The 20,221-nt window shown below is 44.5% G+C and overlaps 1 protein-coding gene across 1 annotated transcript in view; it reads right to left on the bottom strand.

Annotated features, from left to right (window-relative positions):
- LOC140385427 (somatomedin-B and thrombospondin type-1 domain-containing protein) overlaps positions 1-15,541 on the bottom strand; it is a 62,481-nt gene extending 46,940 nt beyond the window's left edge. Inside the window, exon 1 of the mRNA XM_072467566.1 lies at positions 14,906-15,541. Coding sequence (XP_072323667.1) covers positions 14,906-15,134 — 229 coding nt within the window. The 5' untranslated portion in view covers positions 15,135-15,541. The remainder of the gene's footprint in view (positions 1-14,905) is intronic.
- Between the last annotated feature and the right edge of the window lie 4,680 nt (positions 15,542-20,221).

Below are 20,221 nucleotides of genomic sequence, written 5' to 3'. Positions count from 1 at the left end.
AAAAATGTATCTATCTCCGAATCACAGAATGAATCATACATTTCAAATGAGAAAACATTTGTAGGTCGGTGGGATAAGGATGTGGGAGTGAGACTAGCCAAATCGCTCCTGCAGAAAGGTGGCACAGACTCGATAACCGAGTGGCCTTCCTTTGAGCTGTAATGATTCTATGATTCTACAGTTTGAATCTCTGTGAGATTTGGTCCACTGTTGACCAAATCTCAAATGAAAACTTTCTCCTTATTTACTCTATCACAACTAACATAATTTTGAACACCTCTATTAAACCCCCCTTAATCAGCTCTGCTAATTAACAATCTGGCTTCTCTAGTCTCTCCACAAAACTGACATTTCTCATCCCTGGTACAATTCTAATATTTTCTGGATGATCTCCACAGCTTTGGCATCCTTCCTAAAGTGTGGTGGAAAGAATTTGACACAATAAAGCTTAGGCTTAACTAGTGATGAATGAGCATAACTTGCTTTCATACTCTGTGCTTCTATTTATAAAATCCAAGATCTATAATGCTTTGTTTAAACTGCCTTCTCAACTTGTCCTACCATCTTCAAAAATGTATCTCTGTTCTTGCACCCCTTTAAAAAAACTGTACCCTGTAGTTTATTTTACTACTGACTTCTTTCTTCCTGCCAAGATGTATCACTTCACACTTCTGTACTTTACATATTATCTGCTTTCCCAGTTTGATTGGTTGTGAATTTGATAATTGGTCAGCCCAACAGTACATGACATCCATCATCTTATTGATGGAATGATGGACCACTGACTGAAGGATACCACATATACATCCAGATAATCCTTGGAATGAACCACAGGCAAAAAATACCACAATCACCTTTAAAGTACAGGGTGTCTGCTATTTGCCATTCATACCAATTCCTGCTTCAACATATGGTACAGTTCTGCCATTACCTGCCTGGAGAGAGTTGGATTTTCATTTTCGAGATCGGGATCGCAAGTTGTGCCATTTCCTGATGTCATGATTCAACCTCCTGGCCATTGACGGCTGCCCATGTTACTTTCATGATGGCATGGTTAGCATGGGCTAGAGTTGTAACTGCCATGCCTAGAAGTAGGCCCAAGGTGGAAATGGAGGCTGATGGACACCGAGGCAGGGCAGGTCAGGAGGTCCACCTCATTTGCTGGGATTTCAGCCCAGTTCCGTAGATAAGTGTGAGGCCTCCTAACCTCACTCCCTAAACCCCCATGGTATCCCATATCCCCCATTAACCCCTTACACCTCTATGCCCCCATATCCACTTCATCCCCATACCCACTCACCCAGTCCATGACACCTCAGACTCTCATGTCCACTCATCTTATATCCACTATGTGCAGAACTCTTAAGCCTTAGGAAGCTTTGAGATGGTCATTAAACTGTCAACCCAAAGACATTCAAATACCAGCCCCAAAAATAATTATCCTACTAAATGACCATAAAGCTATAAAGATAAACAAACTTACAATCCCCTTGACAGTAACACCAACAGTCCCTGCTCAACTGAATCTATTACGGGAGTTTGGAACTTAGCCAAGCATCATGATGGAACTCCGTTACACAATTGTGTCAAAGGAACCTTCAGAGCTGAATACATTAATGTCTTTGAGATTCAAACTGTAGAATCATAGAATCATTACAGCTCAAAGGAAGGCCACTCGGTTATCGAGTCTGTGCCACCTTTCTACAGGAGCGATTTGGCTAGTCTCACTCCCACATCCTTATCCCACCGACCTACAAATGTTTTCTCATTTGAAATGCATGATTCATTCTGTGATTCGGAGATAGATACATTTTTGTGAAACAAAGATATGAAAGGATATGGGCCAAAGGAGGGTATATGGTGTTAACTGAAAGAGCTCAGTCATCTGTTTAAGGTTTGAATGAGATAAACAGATGTCTGAAATGTAATTCAATTAAAATATTAAATCACAGGGGATAATTGACACACCCCAATCTGAATATCAATATTGTTCAATGCAAAAGAACACTTTATCCAGTGGATAATATACTCTAATGCATCTGAAGGTTTTCCAATTTTACATTCCTGATCAATTTAATGGTCACTTACCTTTCAAGAACAAAACCTTATGATCAATCACTGCATTATAAACATATATAACTTACCATACAGCAATTGGTTCCTGACTCTGGTCTTGAGATCCTCCATGGTTCATGGCAGGTCTGAGTTGGTGTGATAAGTTACCTTCAGAAGCCAACTTAACGCCATTAAAATTGCAGTGGAGGGGTGGGGTGGGGTTCTGAAATGTCCACCCTGGAATGCAGCCAGCCAGGTCAGGATTGCTGCAGGTGGGTTCCCTACCCTTATCCCATGCCAATGAACATTTCCAGCAATGAGAACAGGGGTGTAGGACAGGGGGTTTGGATCCTGTAAGCCATATATTTTGTCAGCCCACTTCCATTCCAATCCAGACGGATGTGAAGATGCCAGCGTTGGACTGGGGTGAGCACAGTAAGAAGTCTTACAACACCAGGTGAAAGTCCAACAGGTTTGTTTCAAATCACTAGCTTTCGGAGCACTGCTCCTTCCTCAGGTGAATGAAGAGGTATGTTCCAGAAACATATATGTAGACAAAGTCAAAGATGCAAGACAATGCTTTGAATGCGAGCATTTGTAGGTAATTAAGTCTTTACAGATCCAGAGATAGGGGTAACCCCAGGTTAGGGGCAGCACGGTAGCATGGTGATTAGAACAATTGCTTCACAGCTCCAGGGTCCCAGGTTCGATTCCCGGCTTGGGTCACTGTCTGTGTGGAGTCTGCACGTTCTTCCCGTGTGTGCGTGGGTTTCCTCCGGGTTTCCTCCCACAGTCCAAAGATGTGCAGGTTAGGTGGATTGGCCATGCTAAATTGCCGTTAGTGTTGGGTGGGGTTACTGGGTTATGGGGATAAGTTGGAGGTGTTGACCTTGGGTAGGATGCTCTTTCAAAGAGCTGGTGCAGACCCGATGGGTTGAATGGCCTCCTTCTGCACTGTAAATTCTATGATAAAGAGGTGTGAATTGTCTCAAGCCAGGACAGTTGGTAGGATTTTGCAAGCCCAGGCCAGATGGTGGGGGATGAATGTAATGCGACATGAATCCAAGGTCCCGGATGAGGCCGTACTCATGTGTGCGGAACATGGCTATACATTTCTGCTCGGCGATTTTACGTTGTCGCGCGTCCTGAAGGCCGCCTTGGAGAACGCTTATCCGTGGTTGTTGAAGTGGTTGTTTGAAGTACCTCAACCTCAAACAAACCATTGTTTGCAGCAAACTACCCAGCCTTCAGAACAGCGACCACGACCCCACACAACCCTGCCATGGCAATCTCTGCAAGACGTGCCAGATCATCGAAATGGGTACCATCATTACACGTGAGAACACAACCCCACCAGGTACGCGGTACATACTTTTGCGACTCGGCCAACGTTGTCTACCTCATACGCTGCAGGAAAGGATGTCCCGAAGCGTGGTACATTGGCGAGACCATGCAAATGCTGCGACAACGGATGAACGGACATCGCGCGACAATCGCCAGGCAGGAATGTTCCCTTCCAATTGGGGAACACTTCAGCAGTCAAGGGCATTCAGCCTATGATCTCCGGGTAAGCGTTCTCCAAGGGGGCCTTCAGGACGCGCAACAACGAAAAATCGCCGAGCAGAAACTTATAGCCAAGTTCCGCACACATGAGTATGGCCTCAACCGGGACCTTGGATTCATGTGGCATTACATTCATCGCCCACCATCTGGCCGGGCTTGCGAAATCCTACCAACTGTCCTGGCTTGAGACAATTCACACCTCTTTAACCTGGGGTTACCCCTATCTCTGGATCTGTAAAGACTTAATTACCTGCAAATGCTCGCATTCAAAGTATCGTCTTGCATCTTTGACTTTTTCTATATATATGTTTCTGGAACATACCTCTTCATTCACTTGAGGAAGGAGCAGTGCTCTGAAAGCTAGTGATTTGAAACAAACCTGTTGGACTTTAACCTGGTGTTGTAAGACTTCTTACAATACAGGTAGAGACATGAAATTCCAACTCACGGCCTCTGTAGAAATTAATGCTTGGACATCTCCAAGAAGCTGAGGCTCTGATGGTATACCTTTTGAGTTGGGTAGTGTATTTTGTGACCTTGAAGCTGCACTCTTATCCCTGTGCAATCTTTCATCCACATCCAATGGCTTTCTCAAGCCAGAGCTGGAGCCGCTGTACAGGAGCTTCAAGTGGTTGCATCCCCATCTCTATGCCATTCTGTTTCTCAATAGGAGCGTCAGAGTCTGAACGCATTCATCCCATAACCAGTTAAAACCTCCACTGTGATGAGCCTCTCAATAACCTTGTCCTGCCTCCAGTGGCTACTGTGGAACTGGGAAATAATTTCCACAACTGAACTTCACTTTGTACTTTGCCTCAATGAACATTTATATTTTGGGCCCTATTTGGCCCCATCTTTGACTATCCAATGGATAGAAAAATCACAGGAAGCATATGCTCAAGATCTTAATACACGCTGTTGCTGGTGGCACTCACAAAAGGAGTGTGACTTTGTAAACTACTGTTTGTCTTTCATTAGTAATGACGAATTACTAATTTGGAGATAACTGGGAAAATATATAAGGTCAGTGCAAGTACATTTGGTAAAATAATTAATAGAAAATGAGGAGCCAAAATAGGGAGTGTCGGTTAGATAAAATAATAGTACAGCATGCTAATCAGAAAAGTGATCTGGGGCATAATGTGATAAATCTAAGGAACACCTGCACAGTGTTTAGCTGCTGTTAATAAAGACAACCATGGCACTGAATTCGCATGTAAGAACTTAACAAATCTGAGCAGAACCAGAATGACAGGGAGTGGGATAGCTTGATCTTGATTTCGGACAAAGCTCGGCACAACATCGAGGGCCGAAGGGCCTGTTCTGTGCTGTACTGTTCTATGTTTCTATAAGTAGACCTTACACCCATTGAGCCATTTAATATAATCATGACTGATCGTTGGCTTCAAGTCCATTTCCTGCCTGTTCCCCATAATCCTGTGAATCCCCAAGAGATCAAACATTTGTCTATTACAGCCTTAAATATATTCAACGATGGCACATCCATGGGGTTGTCTGAAATGACATTGTTCCTTGCTGCAACCGGAACAATTTTTTAAGGTTAATGGTTCCAGTGAAACAAATGGAGATTTTTAGTGTGGAATTTATCCAAAAACACTAGTGGATGATGGTTTGTGTAAATGACAGTCACCCTGGCATTTCTGAAATGTATATTTTAGACAGTTGTAAAGACAAAACAAGGCTGTATAACTGCGGAATACTGTTATTGAAAGTTTTCTTGAAATATAACTAACTGGATGCTGTATGTTAGCATCATGATCTTGTGATAATACGATTCCCACGCCCACATCACTGGCTTCAGTTGCTATCTTGAATGATTTGTGGAAATTTAGAGCAGCCAACACAGGCTCGTTCATAAAGACAGCCTTTAATCTCTCAAAGGCAGTCTACCAAGAATCTGTCCTGTCACATTTGACTTTCTTCTTCAGTACATTTGTTAATGTGATTGAAAACCTCCTGTAAAATCCACACATTCCGAGGAGCCGCAATATCTCTCATTTGGTTTCAGAAACAGGAAAGTTTATAATTGCTTAAAATTTAGCTTCTCTGAGACACTGCCTCACAACATGCCCCAAATAACTGACTTTGGCCAAGGCAAATTCACTTTTCACCAAATTTATCACTCAAGTCAGCTTTTTGTAATCTCTCAAATACAGTGATTCACGGAGGAGTTTCATATGGTGTTTCCAAGAGTCGCTGTAGATTAATAAATTGTCAATACAGGCAACACAACATGACAATCCATTATTAACTTGATTTGTTTACCTTTGTAAAGTAGCTCCTGCATTCTTCCTTCCAAATGATATACTTTAAATTAATATAGGCTATTTATGGTTCTAAAAGCAAAGGTTTTCTCTGTTAGCAGCATTTCCTGCCTGCTCCCCATAATCCTGTGAATCGCCGAGAGACCAAACATCTGTCTATCACAGCCTTAAATGTATTCAACAATGGCACATCCACAACACTCTGGGGTTGTCTGAAATGGCATTGTTCCTTCCTGCAACTTGAACAATTTTTAAGGTAAATTGTTCCTTAGTAAAGTAAAGTCTCTGTACTCCCAGATGACCATAGTCTCAGAATAAAGGGGTGACAATAAGACTGAGATGGGGAGGAATTTCTCCTCTCACAGGGTTGTGAGTCTTTGGAACCCTTGCCTCAGGAAATGTGGGGGCAGAGTCCTTGTGTATATTCAAGGCTGAGATAGATAGATTCTTGGTCAATAAGTGAATCAAGGATTATGGGGAAAGGGCAGGGAAGTGGATGTGAGGAATGTCAGACCAGCCATGGTCCTATTGAATGGCAGAGAAGGCTCAAGAGGCCGTACGGCCTACTCTTGTTCCTATTTCTTATGGTCTTACATTGTTTGAGATAATCCCTGCAAGTCAGGAGCTACCTGCTCGGGGTAAATGAAAGAAGATTGATTAAATAAGTCAGCCTCATTCTATTCAAATCTTTTGTTCCCATCCAATTCCCCCAAAAAAGTCTTAATTGAGTCCTAAATGGCTAATTGAATACCTGAATTATCCTCACTTTCAGTTAATTTCACTTCATCCTGTCTCACTTTGCCAGCCTGAGACCTTGTTAGAATGTAATATGGGAACAATCCAAAATGTTCCTCCTTAAAACTTTGTTTCTCTCACTTCAATGGTCTCGCTTTAAATTCTTGGAGATGCTAATACCATAGCAAGTTCCAAATAATTGCCGTATAAAAAAATCTACCCTTTCAATAGGCAAATTAGAAACAACCTACTTGATTGGCACCCAATCCACCACTTTAAACATTCATTCCCTGCACTATGGATGCATAGTGGCAGCAGTGTGTACCATCTACAAGATGTACTGCAGCAATTCACCAAGACTGCTTCGATAGCACTTTCCAAACCCATAACCTCTATCAAACAGAAGGACAAGGACAGAAAATGACCACAACTTGCAAGTTTCACTCACCATCCTAACTTGGAACTAAACTATATCGCTGTTCCATCACTGTTGCTGGATCAAAGTCCTGCAACTTGCTCCATAACAGCACTGTGGATGTACCTACACCACATGGATGCAACAGTTCAAGAAGGCCATCACAATATTCTCAAGGGCAATTAGGGATGTGCATTAAATGCTGGCCGAGCCAATGGTGCCGACATTCTATGATCAGATAAATGTAAAATCTTCTAAGCAAAAACTCTGTTTAATAAGTCACACTGCATCTTATATGGGAACAGGTTTATAGTTCCCATGATCCCCCGCCCCCCCCATCAGTACCTTTTCATTCACCAGACTATTTAGAAGACAAATTGCATCATCAATGGATGCAATGAACTACTATCTCTCAAAAAATAATGATTTATTTACTTATTTTGTTTGGGTAAGGAAATACTTTGCCTTTAGAAATAAAACTTTTCTAACCTTCATTCAATTCATCACTACATAAGAAAGAATCTCCCTGACTAGCCTGAGCAAATACATCTATGACTGTTCTGAGGGAATACTTTGCAACTATTTGCTATGATTTTATTGTTCATTTTTAACTGATACAGTCTTTTCTGAAGACTCCTTAGACATTCCTACTACTGCAACTGTTTTTTGCTAACACTTCCAACAATTTACTTTTCCATGCCCCAGCTTACCATAATGAAAATATTTGGGTTTACATTACTTTTATCTTCAATATTACCATCCTTATTAACCAGTACCTTTACCCTAAATCTAGAATCTTTTCCAAATTTCTGTTTCTTCCCACTTCCTTGTGGACTTTTAAATGGAGGAACCACTGTATTAGGGGATGTAAGGTAGGACCTGCACTACAGGTTCGCCGGTAGCTCCTGCCTGCTGGCTCCGCCCACGGAGAACTGTCTAATTATGCATGACCCCCAGCGCCCTGCCATTTCGCCAGCTGCAGCAGGAGGCCACGCATCTGACTGTAATAAAGCCACAGCTGTACCCAACTTTAGTCTTTCTGCAATTGATCGTGCATCAACTTATTACAGTCAGATGCGTGGCCTCCTGCTGTAGCTGACGAAATGCACTCCATCCGGTCACTATTGTACACTGCCACTAATAACACACCCCATGAACGTGTTTTTACCTTCCCCAGGAAGTCCACATCCGGGGTGTCACTCCCGCCTTGGCTCGCAGCTCCAGGACCGGTCCTTCTCCGTAGGCACGTCCGACTCCACAAGGCGGACCCCTTGGTGGACAGGGTTCACCTGCTCCACGCCAACCCTCAATATGCCTACGTTGAGTTTCCCGACGGCCGCCAAGATACTGTCTCACTCAGGGACCTGGCACCATCAGGTTCCATCCCAACACCCCCGCCCCCCACACACACTCATGCACCCCCCCCCCCACCGCGAATATTGGCCCTACCAGACCACCCCCTCCCCTTTTCCACACAAGAGGACGAAGAGGACTTCGGCACGCTCCCGAAGTTCCCCGATGACTGGCCAGCATCAGCACCGCCACCACCGCCACCGCCACCACTGCCAGCACCGACTTCGCCACCACCGTTACGCCGCTCCCAACGAAGTACCAAAGCACTGGACCGGCTGAACCTTTGACGGACTCCGGACCGTCAACATGGACTTTTCTTTTCCTACCACTGTACATAATTGCACTAATTGCATATAGTGTCACGTCACCCCCGTCAGACTCATTTTTAACAGGGGGTGAATGTGGTGAACCACTGTATTAGGGGATGTAAGGTAGGACCTGCACTACAGGTTCGCCAGTAGCTCCTGCCGGCTGGCTCCGCCCACGGAGAACTGTATAAATATGCATGACCTCCAGTGCCCTGCCATTTCGCCAGCTGCAGCAGGAGGCCTCGCATCTGACTAATAAAGCCACAGTTGTATCCAACTTTAGTCTTTGTGCAATTGATCGTGCATCACCCTAGTTGTCAATTAAAACTACAATTTCCCTTACTTCAGAAAATTTCCAGCCCTCCACATGAGACCCAAAAGCGGCTGGAATGTTGTTCCCAAATTCTTCTAGGATCATGATCTCCCCCACATTTTCAAAAGTCCCAGATAATTTCACTGAACCATACCACCTCACCCACAACATCTTTCTCTTTTGTATATTCCACAAATGTCTCTTCAGTTTCTTCCTGACAGGTTGAAATCTTAACTGATACACCTCAGGAAACAGCTTGCGCGGGATTCTCCGACCCACCGTGCCAAAATTGTGCTCGGCGTGGTGGTGGAGAATTACCCAAAATAAGCCCCCACGCCGGCACACGATTCTCTGGCGACCTGAGAATCGCCGCCATTCGCTTGTGCGCGATAGACACGCGCCGGTTGGGGGCCGTTGGAAAAAGCCCCCCCCCCCCCCGACGATTCTCCATGCTCGACAGGCCGAGTGCCTGCCGAGTCCCACTGGCGTGGTTCTAATGTGGTTCCACCCGGCAGGAACTTGGAGTCGCGGCTGATGTGGGCGTTATGGTGGGGGGGCGTGGGGATCCGACTGGGGGGGGGGCTTGATGACGGGCAGGCCTACGACCGGGGGCCACCGATCGGCGGGCCATCGCCATCTGGGAGCAACCTATCTTCCTCCATGTGGGCCCGCTGTGTGGCTCGGCCATGTCGGCGGCGTCCGTGCCGAGGTGGGCCGCCGCGCACATGCATGGACCCGCTTGCGGCCGCCGTGCACATGTGCGGCTGCGCGGCCTGTCCAGCAGGGTCTCGCCGGCAACCAGAGCTGCGGGACGCACGTTGGAGGCCTGCTAGCCCACTGGACTTTCGAAGGAAACGTCCGGAGTGATTCTTGCCTATTTTCCGGCAGGCCTGGGGACTTAGTTCCCCAATGGGAGAATCCTGCCCCTGATTTTATTTTTAAGTATTTAATTCAAATTTGTAACATTTTAACATTTGAAAAACATTACAAGACAAAAATAAACCCAACACAAACCTCCCCCCCCTCCCCAAAATCGGTCCCCCCCATCCCCGACCCACCTCCTCCTCCTCCCCCTCACCCTAACAGTTGATGGTAACTAGTTCTCCAAAATGCAGAATAACAAACTCCACCTCTTGTGGAAGCCCTCATTCGCCCCTCTTAGGGAAAATTTCACCTTCTCTAAATGTAGGAACTCCATTAGATCCCCCAGCCACATGGAGGCACAGGGTGGAGAAGCTGATCTCCACCCAACAAAACCAACCTGCGAGCGATCAGCGAGGCGAAGGGTAAAAACATCTGTCCTCGCTCCTGCCTGCAACTCCTGCAGGTTGCAGAAACCCCAAATATGGCCTCCAAGGGACCAGGCTCTAAGTCCACATACACGATTGCCGATACGGTGCTGCTAAATGACCGAGATGACCCCACCCTCCAACTCCATCACCGATAACATCTCCTCCAGCTACAAGGAGGAAGGTGCTACCGGAAAGGTTGAAAAGACGTTTCTCGCAAAGTCCCGCACCTGCATGTACCTAAAACCCTCCCCACCTAAGAACCCAAACTTCACCCCCAACTCCCCCAAACTTGCAAACCACCGTCCAAAAACAAGTCCTTCATCTCCATCACCCCTCTTTCTTCCAACCCCGAAACCTCGCATCCATCCTCCCCGGCTCAAACCCATGGATCCCTCGGATCAGCACCAACCTCGACCCGCCCCTTCCCTAAAGTGCTGGAAAAGCTTGTTGATGTCAAGTACCACATTTTTAACTGTCTCATAATCCAAAGATCACTCTTCCGAATGACTTAAATAAACATCCATTGCCTTATCCACAAAAACGGCAAATGTCCTGTGGCCAGCTTAGCTTATTTGCCACTTTCTCAAATGAAATAAAATGTCTCCCAATTCCATCCTCAGTGAATTTAAGCAATAAGCGAAGCTCCATTGTGAAATAAAATTCAAATGTCAAAAGGTTTATCAGTTCCATTTCCATCTTTCCTCCGTTGCTGCCTTTTCTCTATCATTTTCAAATTCAATTTCAAACTTCTGCATTTCTCTTTCTTTTTTCCTTATCTTCCAATTCAACTTGCTTCATCTGCAATGGAATTTGAACTAACTCAAGCTGTGATTTATCTGGATTAACTTTTTCTTCTTCAGATTCCAAATGCTGTGCTACTGCATCAATTACTTTTGCTTTTTTAGGCCCTGCTTTTATTTCTACCTTCAATTTTCCTGCTAATTTTATTTACCTAACCATGGTTAATGGTTGAAAATCACTAAGTTACTAAACAAAGGCAAGAAGTAAAAACAAACAAACAATCCCTCCCAAGGTCCGAACACACAGACCCACCCCTCATCCTTTAACAAAGCACTGTAAACCAACCGAAAGCCAAAAAAACAGAAAAAAGAAAAACGAACACCAAAAACGAAGGCCGGGATTCTCCGAGCCTGCGCCGGTTTGGAGAATCGCCGGTGACGCTGGAAATTCTGGCCACGCCGCTCTGATGCCGGGACGCGATTCTCCGGCAACCGGAGAATCGGTGCCAATCACGCCCGTGCAGTCGACATGGCGGCGGTCGGGGGCCGCTGAAATAGGCCCTCGCGGCGATTCTCCGCGGTCGACTGGCCGAATTCCCGCCAAGTTCCGCGGAGTCCCGTCGGCGTGGTTCCAACCTGGTACCACCTGGCGGGACCTTGGACCCGCGGCCGCAGTGGGCGTCCTGGTGGCGGGCGGGGGGGATCAGACTCCGGGGGGGGCTCCACAGCATCCAGGCCCGCGATCGGGGGCTAGCGATCGGCGGGCGCCCGTGATCTGCACGGGGCCTCCTTCCGCGCGGGCCCGCTGTTGGGCTCGGCCATGTTGCATGGCGCCAGCGCGGAAACGGCCACCATGCACATGTGCCGGAGCGGAATCGGCCACCACGGGTATGTGCAGGCGTGGAGATGGCCATCGCGTGCATGCGCCCCCATGAAGACGGCCGTCGCGTGCATGCGCGGACCTGCGTTGGCAGTGCAGGGCCGCATATCGGCGCCGGAGCAGCGCGGAGCACTCCGGTGCCATGCTGGCCCCCTGAGGGCAGCTGAATCACTGGGCCAGGAGGCCCGGTGATGCCGGCGTGCATCACTCCGGTGTTTACGCCGGCGTCAACACTTGGCCGGGATTTTGGACAATCCTGGCTGAAGTTTTTCGCTATATAGTGCATTCACTCCACTTCTCCTCCATTAAAGTTAAAAGTTCTCCTTCTCCCGCCAGCCCATTCACCTTCATGAAGTCCACTGCCTCCTCCGCCGAGCCAAAGTACAACTCCTGGCTCTCATAGATCACCCATAGGTGAGCCGGGTACAGTAGTCTGAACTTTACGCCCTTCTTGTACAGGGCCGACTTGACCTGATTAAAGCTCGCCCTCCTCTTTGCCAATTCTGCCCTCGGGTCCTGGTACACACGGATCTCGCCACATTCCCAGATGCAACGCCTCATCTCCCTGGCCCACCTCATGATACATTCCTTATCCAGGAACCGATGCAACCGTACCACGATCGCTCTTGGCAGCTCGTCCCCCTGGGGCTTACGCATCAGCACCCTGTGGGCTCGATCCACCTCTAACGCCGGTCACGCACTTTCCCCAAGCAGCTCCTCCAGCATCTTCCCGACGTATGCACCAGCATTCGTTCCTTCACTCCCCTCCGGCAGACCCACGATCCGAATGTTCTGCCTAAGAGATCGGTTCTCCAGGTCCTCCACTTTCTCCAGCAGTTGCTTCTGCTGGTCTTGCATCAGTCCCATCTCCGCTGCCATCGTGGTGGACTGTGCCTCGTGCTCCCCTGCCTGCTCCTCCAACCTCTGGATCGCCTGTTCCTGGACTGCTAGTCTCGTCTCCATGCGGTCAGCCACCGCCTTGATCGAGTCCACCGCCCGGGCCAGGTCCTCTAAACTACTTTCCTTCCGCTACTGGGTGAACATCTCGTTCAAGAAGCTCACCAACTGCTCCATCGACCACTGGACAGGCAGGGCCAGACCCTGCCCGTCCGCCATCTCTGCGGGCATTGCCAGCACCTCACCCGCCTCAGCCAACTGGTTTGCTGTTTCCCAGGCTCTTCTGGTCCACCGCTCCATAAACTAGGGGCTCAATCTCTTCTGCTCTCACTTCTATGCATTTTTCCTCCAAAATTCCTGCTACAAACCGGGGCAAGGGCCACGGAATGACCACCACGAGCGGGAGCTACCAAATATGCAACCACTCACTCCATGGCCGCCACCGGAAGTCTAAATATTAAATTCTACCCTTCTCTACCCATAGAGTCTTGAGTCCAAAGCAGGCTTTAAAAGTCTTCAGCAAGTTCAAGGGCTCATTCAAAGCCTTGTTCCTCATGACACTGGAGTTACACACCATTTAGCTCCAATCAGAATAATTATGTGATTACACACTCCTGGGAGTCTCATGCTTTTTCCCTCCACAATTAGATCAGGACTTGACTCTGGATTTATACTATAGCTACTGTAGGATTGATGTGAAGGGAAAAGTGCTTTGCAATGATACTAAATTTGCAAGCGTAAACATAACCCAAATACAAGTGGTCATTTCTGTGAAATATTTTTGATATAAGTAAAGCAATGAAGGAAGTAGCCAGAAGAGGGTGATAGATATAGCAGAAATCTCAGTTAGAGCTAGAGTGAGGCTTTCCCGCTTTCCAGGAAAAAATGTTGTTGTAAAAAGACAATTTTCCACTTATTGCATTATTCAGTAATTATCCAGAGTTTACTTATGAATTTTATCCCTAACATTATTACCAAAGCCATTCATTTTGTATGTTTGACGCCAATTTTCACACCTTGCTTGCAGTGAATGGTTATCATTTTAGTTGATGCAGTAATTTACAAACAGTGACTTTATTTAAACCAAAAACAGACTTAAGACCTCTCTTCAATTTTCAATTGACTTCCTAAAGATGGAAAAGAAATCCTCATTATAAGGCTCCATATATCTGTTTAAAAATTAATCTTGATAATTATTACAAATGGTGCTGGTAATTATAAATTAAAAATAAAATTCAAAAATACATCCGTCAAATTACATAGATGGTTTCAAATTATTTTAATTCAAACCTATTTATTGTTTTTTTTATTTGACTCATTGAAACATGTCACGAAAAATTTTTAAAAGCCAGAAGTTTCAGATATTTTAAAGTTTTTTTGTGACGGGGTTCAATCAGCCAGACTTTTAAAAAAAATGAAAATAGTTCAAAACCATCTATATAATTTGAAGGATGGTAAATTATTTGAATCTATTAGAAATGGATAGCTGTCCTTCTAATGACCATATCAGATAGGATAGTTGGCCGTGTATAGAAATGGGTGGCTAGAGCGGGATTCGCGTCTTCGTGACGAATACGACAGCCCAGTGCAATCATTCCATGCTCTCCACACAAGTCATTCAGACTGGCATAATCACCAAAAATGCGAATGTTCTGCACCGTACCATAAAATGGCCACGGGATATTGAGTTTTCTTCCAGGATCCCACTTTTTAAATCTAATTTACAAACAGGTGCCTGAAAGTTGAACGAGTAAGACATTTCAGTCAAGCATTTTCTGTCTGCTTCAGATTGCAATGAAATCTGACTTCTGCAAAAGTTTGCAAAATAACGTAACATGCTACTATATTTCGCAATTACTTTAAAAATAGGAAAGGTGTGTATTCATTTATTGTAATTGTGAATGCATCATATTTCACCATTCATTGTTTCTAACCATTCTTTCACACGTAAGTGAAAGAACTACTCACGCCGACCTACCTCATTATGATTACAACCCGAGAAACAATTGGCCACATTCAGTGGAAGGACACCTACAAAATCCACTTTGTGGCGTTCCGAGCTCCCTTACCTGGGCATGTCTGGATGTAATCGTAGCAGCAGTCACCAGTACTTCCACAGGCTTGGTCGCAATAGCAAGTCCCGTAAACCCGGTCCATTCTCCAGCCAGTGCTACTACATCTGTGATCTCTGCCCTGACAGCATTTGTGAGATTCGGAACATCCCGCTTCAGCATTCTCTGAAAGCCACAGCAATCCGGCCAAGAGAAGCAAACTCACCCGTAAACTCCCCATCGTCATTCTAGTGCCGCAACTGCAAGCAAACGCAGCGACTGGCAGTGGCTTCTAGTTGCAATTTTACACAGAGGCGACACTGGAATACTAACGTGAGTTGAAATCGAAAATAATTTCGCAGATGATAATTCCTTTCAATAGGAAAACAAAACTTCCAGGTAGAATAGGTATTTTTTCTTGAGAAAAGCAATTCCCGGAAAACCTCGCCAGGGTTGACCTTTACCCACAGTAAATTCAAGTATGGGAAATGTTGACCTTGTCCAGTCTTAAGAGAAAGCGTTCGGAATGCTAGTTCTGTGTCGGCGGCTGGAATAGACGGAGATTGTCATGTGATGATTTGCTGTGACTTGTCTCCAGTGATGCCAGTGGGAGCGAGGAGAAAGTTCTCCCTCCAGTGAGTCAGGGCGGCCAGTCCGAGTTTGCCTCTAATGCCAATCTAACACCGCCCAAAGGAATGTTAACATTTGATTCCAAGCCACAGAAAAAGATTCTAGTGTGCGGGGACTGGCTCGGCTTTCTTACATCGAATTCTTTCTCCTTACAATGGGAACTCTCAAAGACAGCATTTACAACATATTTATACAGGAGCTTAATAATTAATAATATTTACATTATTACACGTAACGTTGTAGTAGTTCTGACTGAATTAGTCAGCTTGGCCCAAACCCAATTAACTCGACACGAAACTCATTTTATATAATTAATTGGAAAAATATAATAGAAAAATTGAAGTTGCGCCAGCCGGTGGGGAGGGGTTTCCCGCTCCTGAGCAGTGACTACTCCCCCATTTGCCGAGTGTCCATGTACTAAGAGTGGGGCCACACTATAATGGCTGGTTGCCAATCACTACGTCAGGCGAGGCGGTTGCATTTAAAGGGGGACTGGGGCAGATTTTTCCCCTATTAGGAGGCATCAGAAGTTCTCCTGGAATCAACAGTCAAATCTGTTCAGAGATAAAAGCAAATTACTGCGGATGCTGGAATCTGAAACAAAAACAGAAAATACTAGACCATCTCAGCAGGTCTGACCGCATCTGTGGAGAGAGAAGGGAGCTAACACTCGGAGTCTGGATGACTCTTTGTCAGAGCTTTGAGAAAGAGTCATCCAGAGTCAAAGCGTTTCTCTCCACAGATGCTGTCAAAACTGTTCAGAGGATTGCTCCTTTTTCAGGCAGAAAGCTACTGGCCAGCAAAAGTGGCAGCGAGAAATTGGCAGTGCAGAGCCTCCAGAGATCATTTTATAGACAGTTATGGAACTGCCAAGTTAAGTGTACTTTCCTTATAAACTTGCTGCTTCTTTTCAATTATTTGTGTGGCATAAAGGAGTTCATGTTTCCCTCTCTCAGAGATAGAGGAAGAGAATAACATGTTTTGCACAGCACTCTTGCATCCAAAACAAGGCACCGGGCACATTTGCAATGAGGCACCATGTTAATCTCTTAATGCATTAAAACAATGAAGGTATTGTGGACTACTGTAGCATGAAAGCAATATAACTACCTCCTGGTTAATGATATTAACATTCTGGATGACATTTCAGCAGTTGAAACCTCCTGAACGTTAGTGAAACACCTTCTTGATTATGTCTCAGTCTCATTGGAGTTGCTGTCAGGATCCCTGGTACCCATATGAATTCTACCTATAATCCCTTTAACCCTTAAAAAGCCTTCCAGCGAATAAAAGTTCCAAACCCTATCGAATTAGTGTTTCCTTTGCATTAGGAAGGTAATGAAACTATTTTACCTCGCAAACTTTGCATCAATTACTTGCTTTATGCAGGAATGAACAGCATATTTGCTTATTGGATCAATGTTTTGGAAGCCTCCAGTTGCATAAAAGCTCAATGCTGCAACTATAGGAAGAATTAGCCCAGTCCTTGATGTTGTATTTAGGTCAGATATGAAAGATGACATAGTTGTCACCATGTTCACAGTGAAGCACAAGCTCTGAAGGCTTGCTTGGGTGAAAGACTAAGAATATACATTGATATAGTACCTTTCACAACCTCAGGATATCAGGAAGTGCTTTACATCCAATTAAGCATTTTAAGTGTAGTCACTAATGTAATGTATGGTATTCAATTTACAAATAGCAATGTTGCAATAAATAGCAAAGTAATAATGGCAAGATAACCTGTGCTTTAGTGATATTGGTTGAGGAATAAATATTGGTTAGGACACATCATCATAGAATTAGATGTTAGCATGAAAGGCAGACTTCCTAACGTAGTGGAGAGCATGTCTATGTGAGACCTGCAACAGAAATAATTTAGTGATAAAAAGATTCAGTATATCAGGGTATTATTTACTTTTTATACATTCTACAATTGATAAATAACTCTTAGACATTTTTCAGTTTGATATTGAACAAAAAATTAACCCATCTCTTTCCCCCACCCCCAAGAATTCTCCTAGTTATCTATCTGTTAATTATTTTTCTTCCCCATTCACTTTCGGCTCACTTTTCCTGCAATGTCAGACTCTTGAGAGTGCTACTGTTAGACTGGTCACAATGAACAGCATGTTACTAAGCCAAGTTGAGGCACCTTCGGAATTTTCTTCTTTGTCTATGGCAAATCTTGCCTCCATTTAATACCTCCCTAACTCACTATTTTGGGAATTACAGGGATGATGAATTATATTATAATCTATGACACAATGTAGAAGATGTCTATATTTAGGGCAGCACGGTAGCACAATGGTTAGCACAGTTGCTTCAGAGCTTCAAGGTCCCAGGTTCAATTCCCGGCTTGGGTCACTATCTGTGCAGAGTCTGCATGTTCTCCCCGTGTCTGGTTTCATCCCACGGTCCAAAGATGTTCAGGTTAGGTGGATTGGCTATGATAAATTGCCCTTAGTGGTGCTAAAAGGTTAGGTGGGGTTGCTGGATTATGGGGATGGGTGGAGGAGTGGACTTAAATGGGGTGCTCTTTCCAAGGGCCGGTGCAGACCCGATGGGCTGAATGGCACTGTAAATTCTATGATTCTATGACTTCCTAGGTTTTCTTTTATGGGGAAGAGTTCAAACTGCCGTGATAATGAACAATTGAGACAGCAGGGTCTTGCAGTATGCCCAATGACCATTATTGCACCCACTTATTTGTGGATAATGAAGTGTTGAGTGACATGTAGGCATTTTCTCACATGCAAAGAGTGAAAACTGGGGACTGAATCATGCTACTCTCATGCATTTTTAAAGACAGGTTTAAGAGCAAAGATCTCTTTATTATTTGAAGAAATCCTGAGAGCCCTGCTGTCCCTATGTTTAACACTTGAAATGTCAGAGAGAATTCAGAGGTGTGGCTCAGTAAGAAGCAGTTTACCTCGGCGTCAGAAGCCAAAGATTCAAGTCCCACTCCAAAGGTTTGAGCAAATAATGCAGACTGTTGCTCCAGCTTCGCTTATGGAAGTACAGTCTTTTGGTTGGGCACGACTCAGAGTGGTAAATTGATCCGACGTCATTCACTATTCTGCAGAAGAGAAAGGGAGATATCCTTGCTGGCCGATATTTATCCTTCAATCACATCACTATCAAAAAAAATATCTGGTCATTATCACATTGCTTTTGAATATGAAGAATTATTAGCTGCTGCATTTCCTACATCACAAAAGTGAATACATTTGGAAAGTACTTAATTTATGTCATTGGACATCCTGATGTTGTGAAAGGAAAGACTTTCTTTATAGAATAAACACAATATTCTGACAACACACTGTCCCAATACTGTCATGGTCCAGTATATTATGAACTTTCAGACCATCCTTTAAAATTTTGAACACATACCCAGTGTATAAAATGGCCACTGCAAATTACTTGACCTTTGTCGTTTTGGGCTCCAGACAGTCCTAAGCCTCAAGAAAATGCCTAATCAAATATGGAGATTCACAACCAGGGAGGAAATTCTCACACCACTTTAAGGATGGACAGTCAACAAAGAGCCATTGCAATCCAGCCAACTCATATTTCTATTTCACCAAGGACAAAAGAAATATCGAAACTCGATATGTGCTGGGCGAATGTGAAATGGATCTCATTGACCTTTAATTGTATAATGATGGCCCCTCATCCAAACGAGACAGGATACATTTCAAAATGTCAAACAACAGCACAATGTGTAATCAATGCACCACTTTTCTTTGGACAAAGAACTCTGAACTTGTATAAGTCACATGATGAGCAGAGCCAGGCTTTCTGTCTGCTTGTAAAGCAACAAAAACAGCTTGCAGAGACAGAGTTACATCCAAGTCCATCAGAAAAGCCATTGACCAACTGCAAGTCAGCTAAGAGACCAAGGTATTAATCAGCAATACCTTGAAAGTGGGAGGGCTCTCCCCAACCATTTCCAACTTCACGTTCACCTAAGAACCAACCTCCTGGAAATTTAATTACAAGAAGCATTGTAACTCACTGAGAATTCTCTGCTTACAAGACGTTCACTTCAACTAAATTATCAACTCATCTAAGAAACTACAAGCACATCACAGAAGAAAAACTGAGAAAATATACAGTGTAATTGTATAATTGATTTTTCTCTTAATCTGTACCTAATTTTTGCATTAGTGATAGTGTGTGAGATAATAAATAACCGTCTTTATTATAATAACTCACAAAAAAGCTTGCTGCTGGAAATATTTGAATATGGTAAGAAAATACACACACCTCACATAAAAGCACACTGATCATGAATAGTAAGGAAACACATAATAATAATCGCTTATTGTCACAAGTAGGCTTCAATGAAGTTACTATGAAAAGTCCCTAGTCGCCACATTCCGGCGCCTGTTCGGGGAGGCCGGTACGGGAAATGAACCCGCGCTGCTGGCCTTGTTCTGCAATACAAGCCAGCTTGTCTGTGACAACATCCAAAAGTGATTTGTAGTGCAACAAATCGAGCATCAAAATAGAGACATAAAGTACCAAATGTGGAGTAAAAATGTTAAAATTCTGGAGATAATTATTCATACAAAGCAGGACAAGCAAACTGCAGAAGTAAAAGACAGCCAAATGGTAAAGAAAATCTCTTTATGAAATATTCTTTCTTACCTCTAGATGATGCTACTGCATGGCATGGTCAAAGTGTCAATTAAAGTATGC

This window comes from Scyliorhinus torazame, chromosome 11 (assembly GCF_047496885.1).
Source record: "Scyliorhinus torazame isolate Kashiwa2021f chromosome 11, sScyTor2.1, whole genome shotgun sequence".
In the NCBI taxonomy this organism is placed as follows: Eukaryota; Metazoa; Chordata; class Chondrichthyes; order Carcharhiniformes; family Scyliorhinidae; genus Scyliorhinus; species Scyliorhinus torazame.
This window is presented reverse-complemented; position numbering and strand designations above follow the sequence as displayed.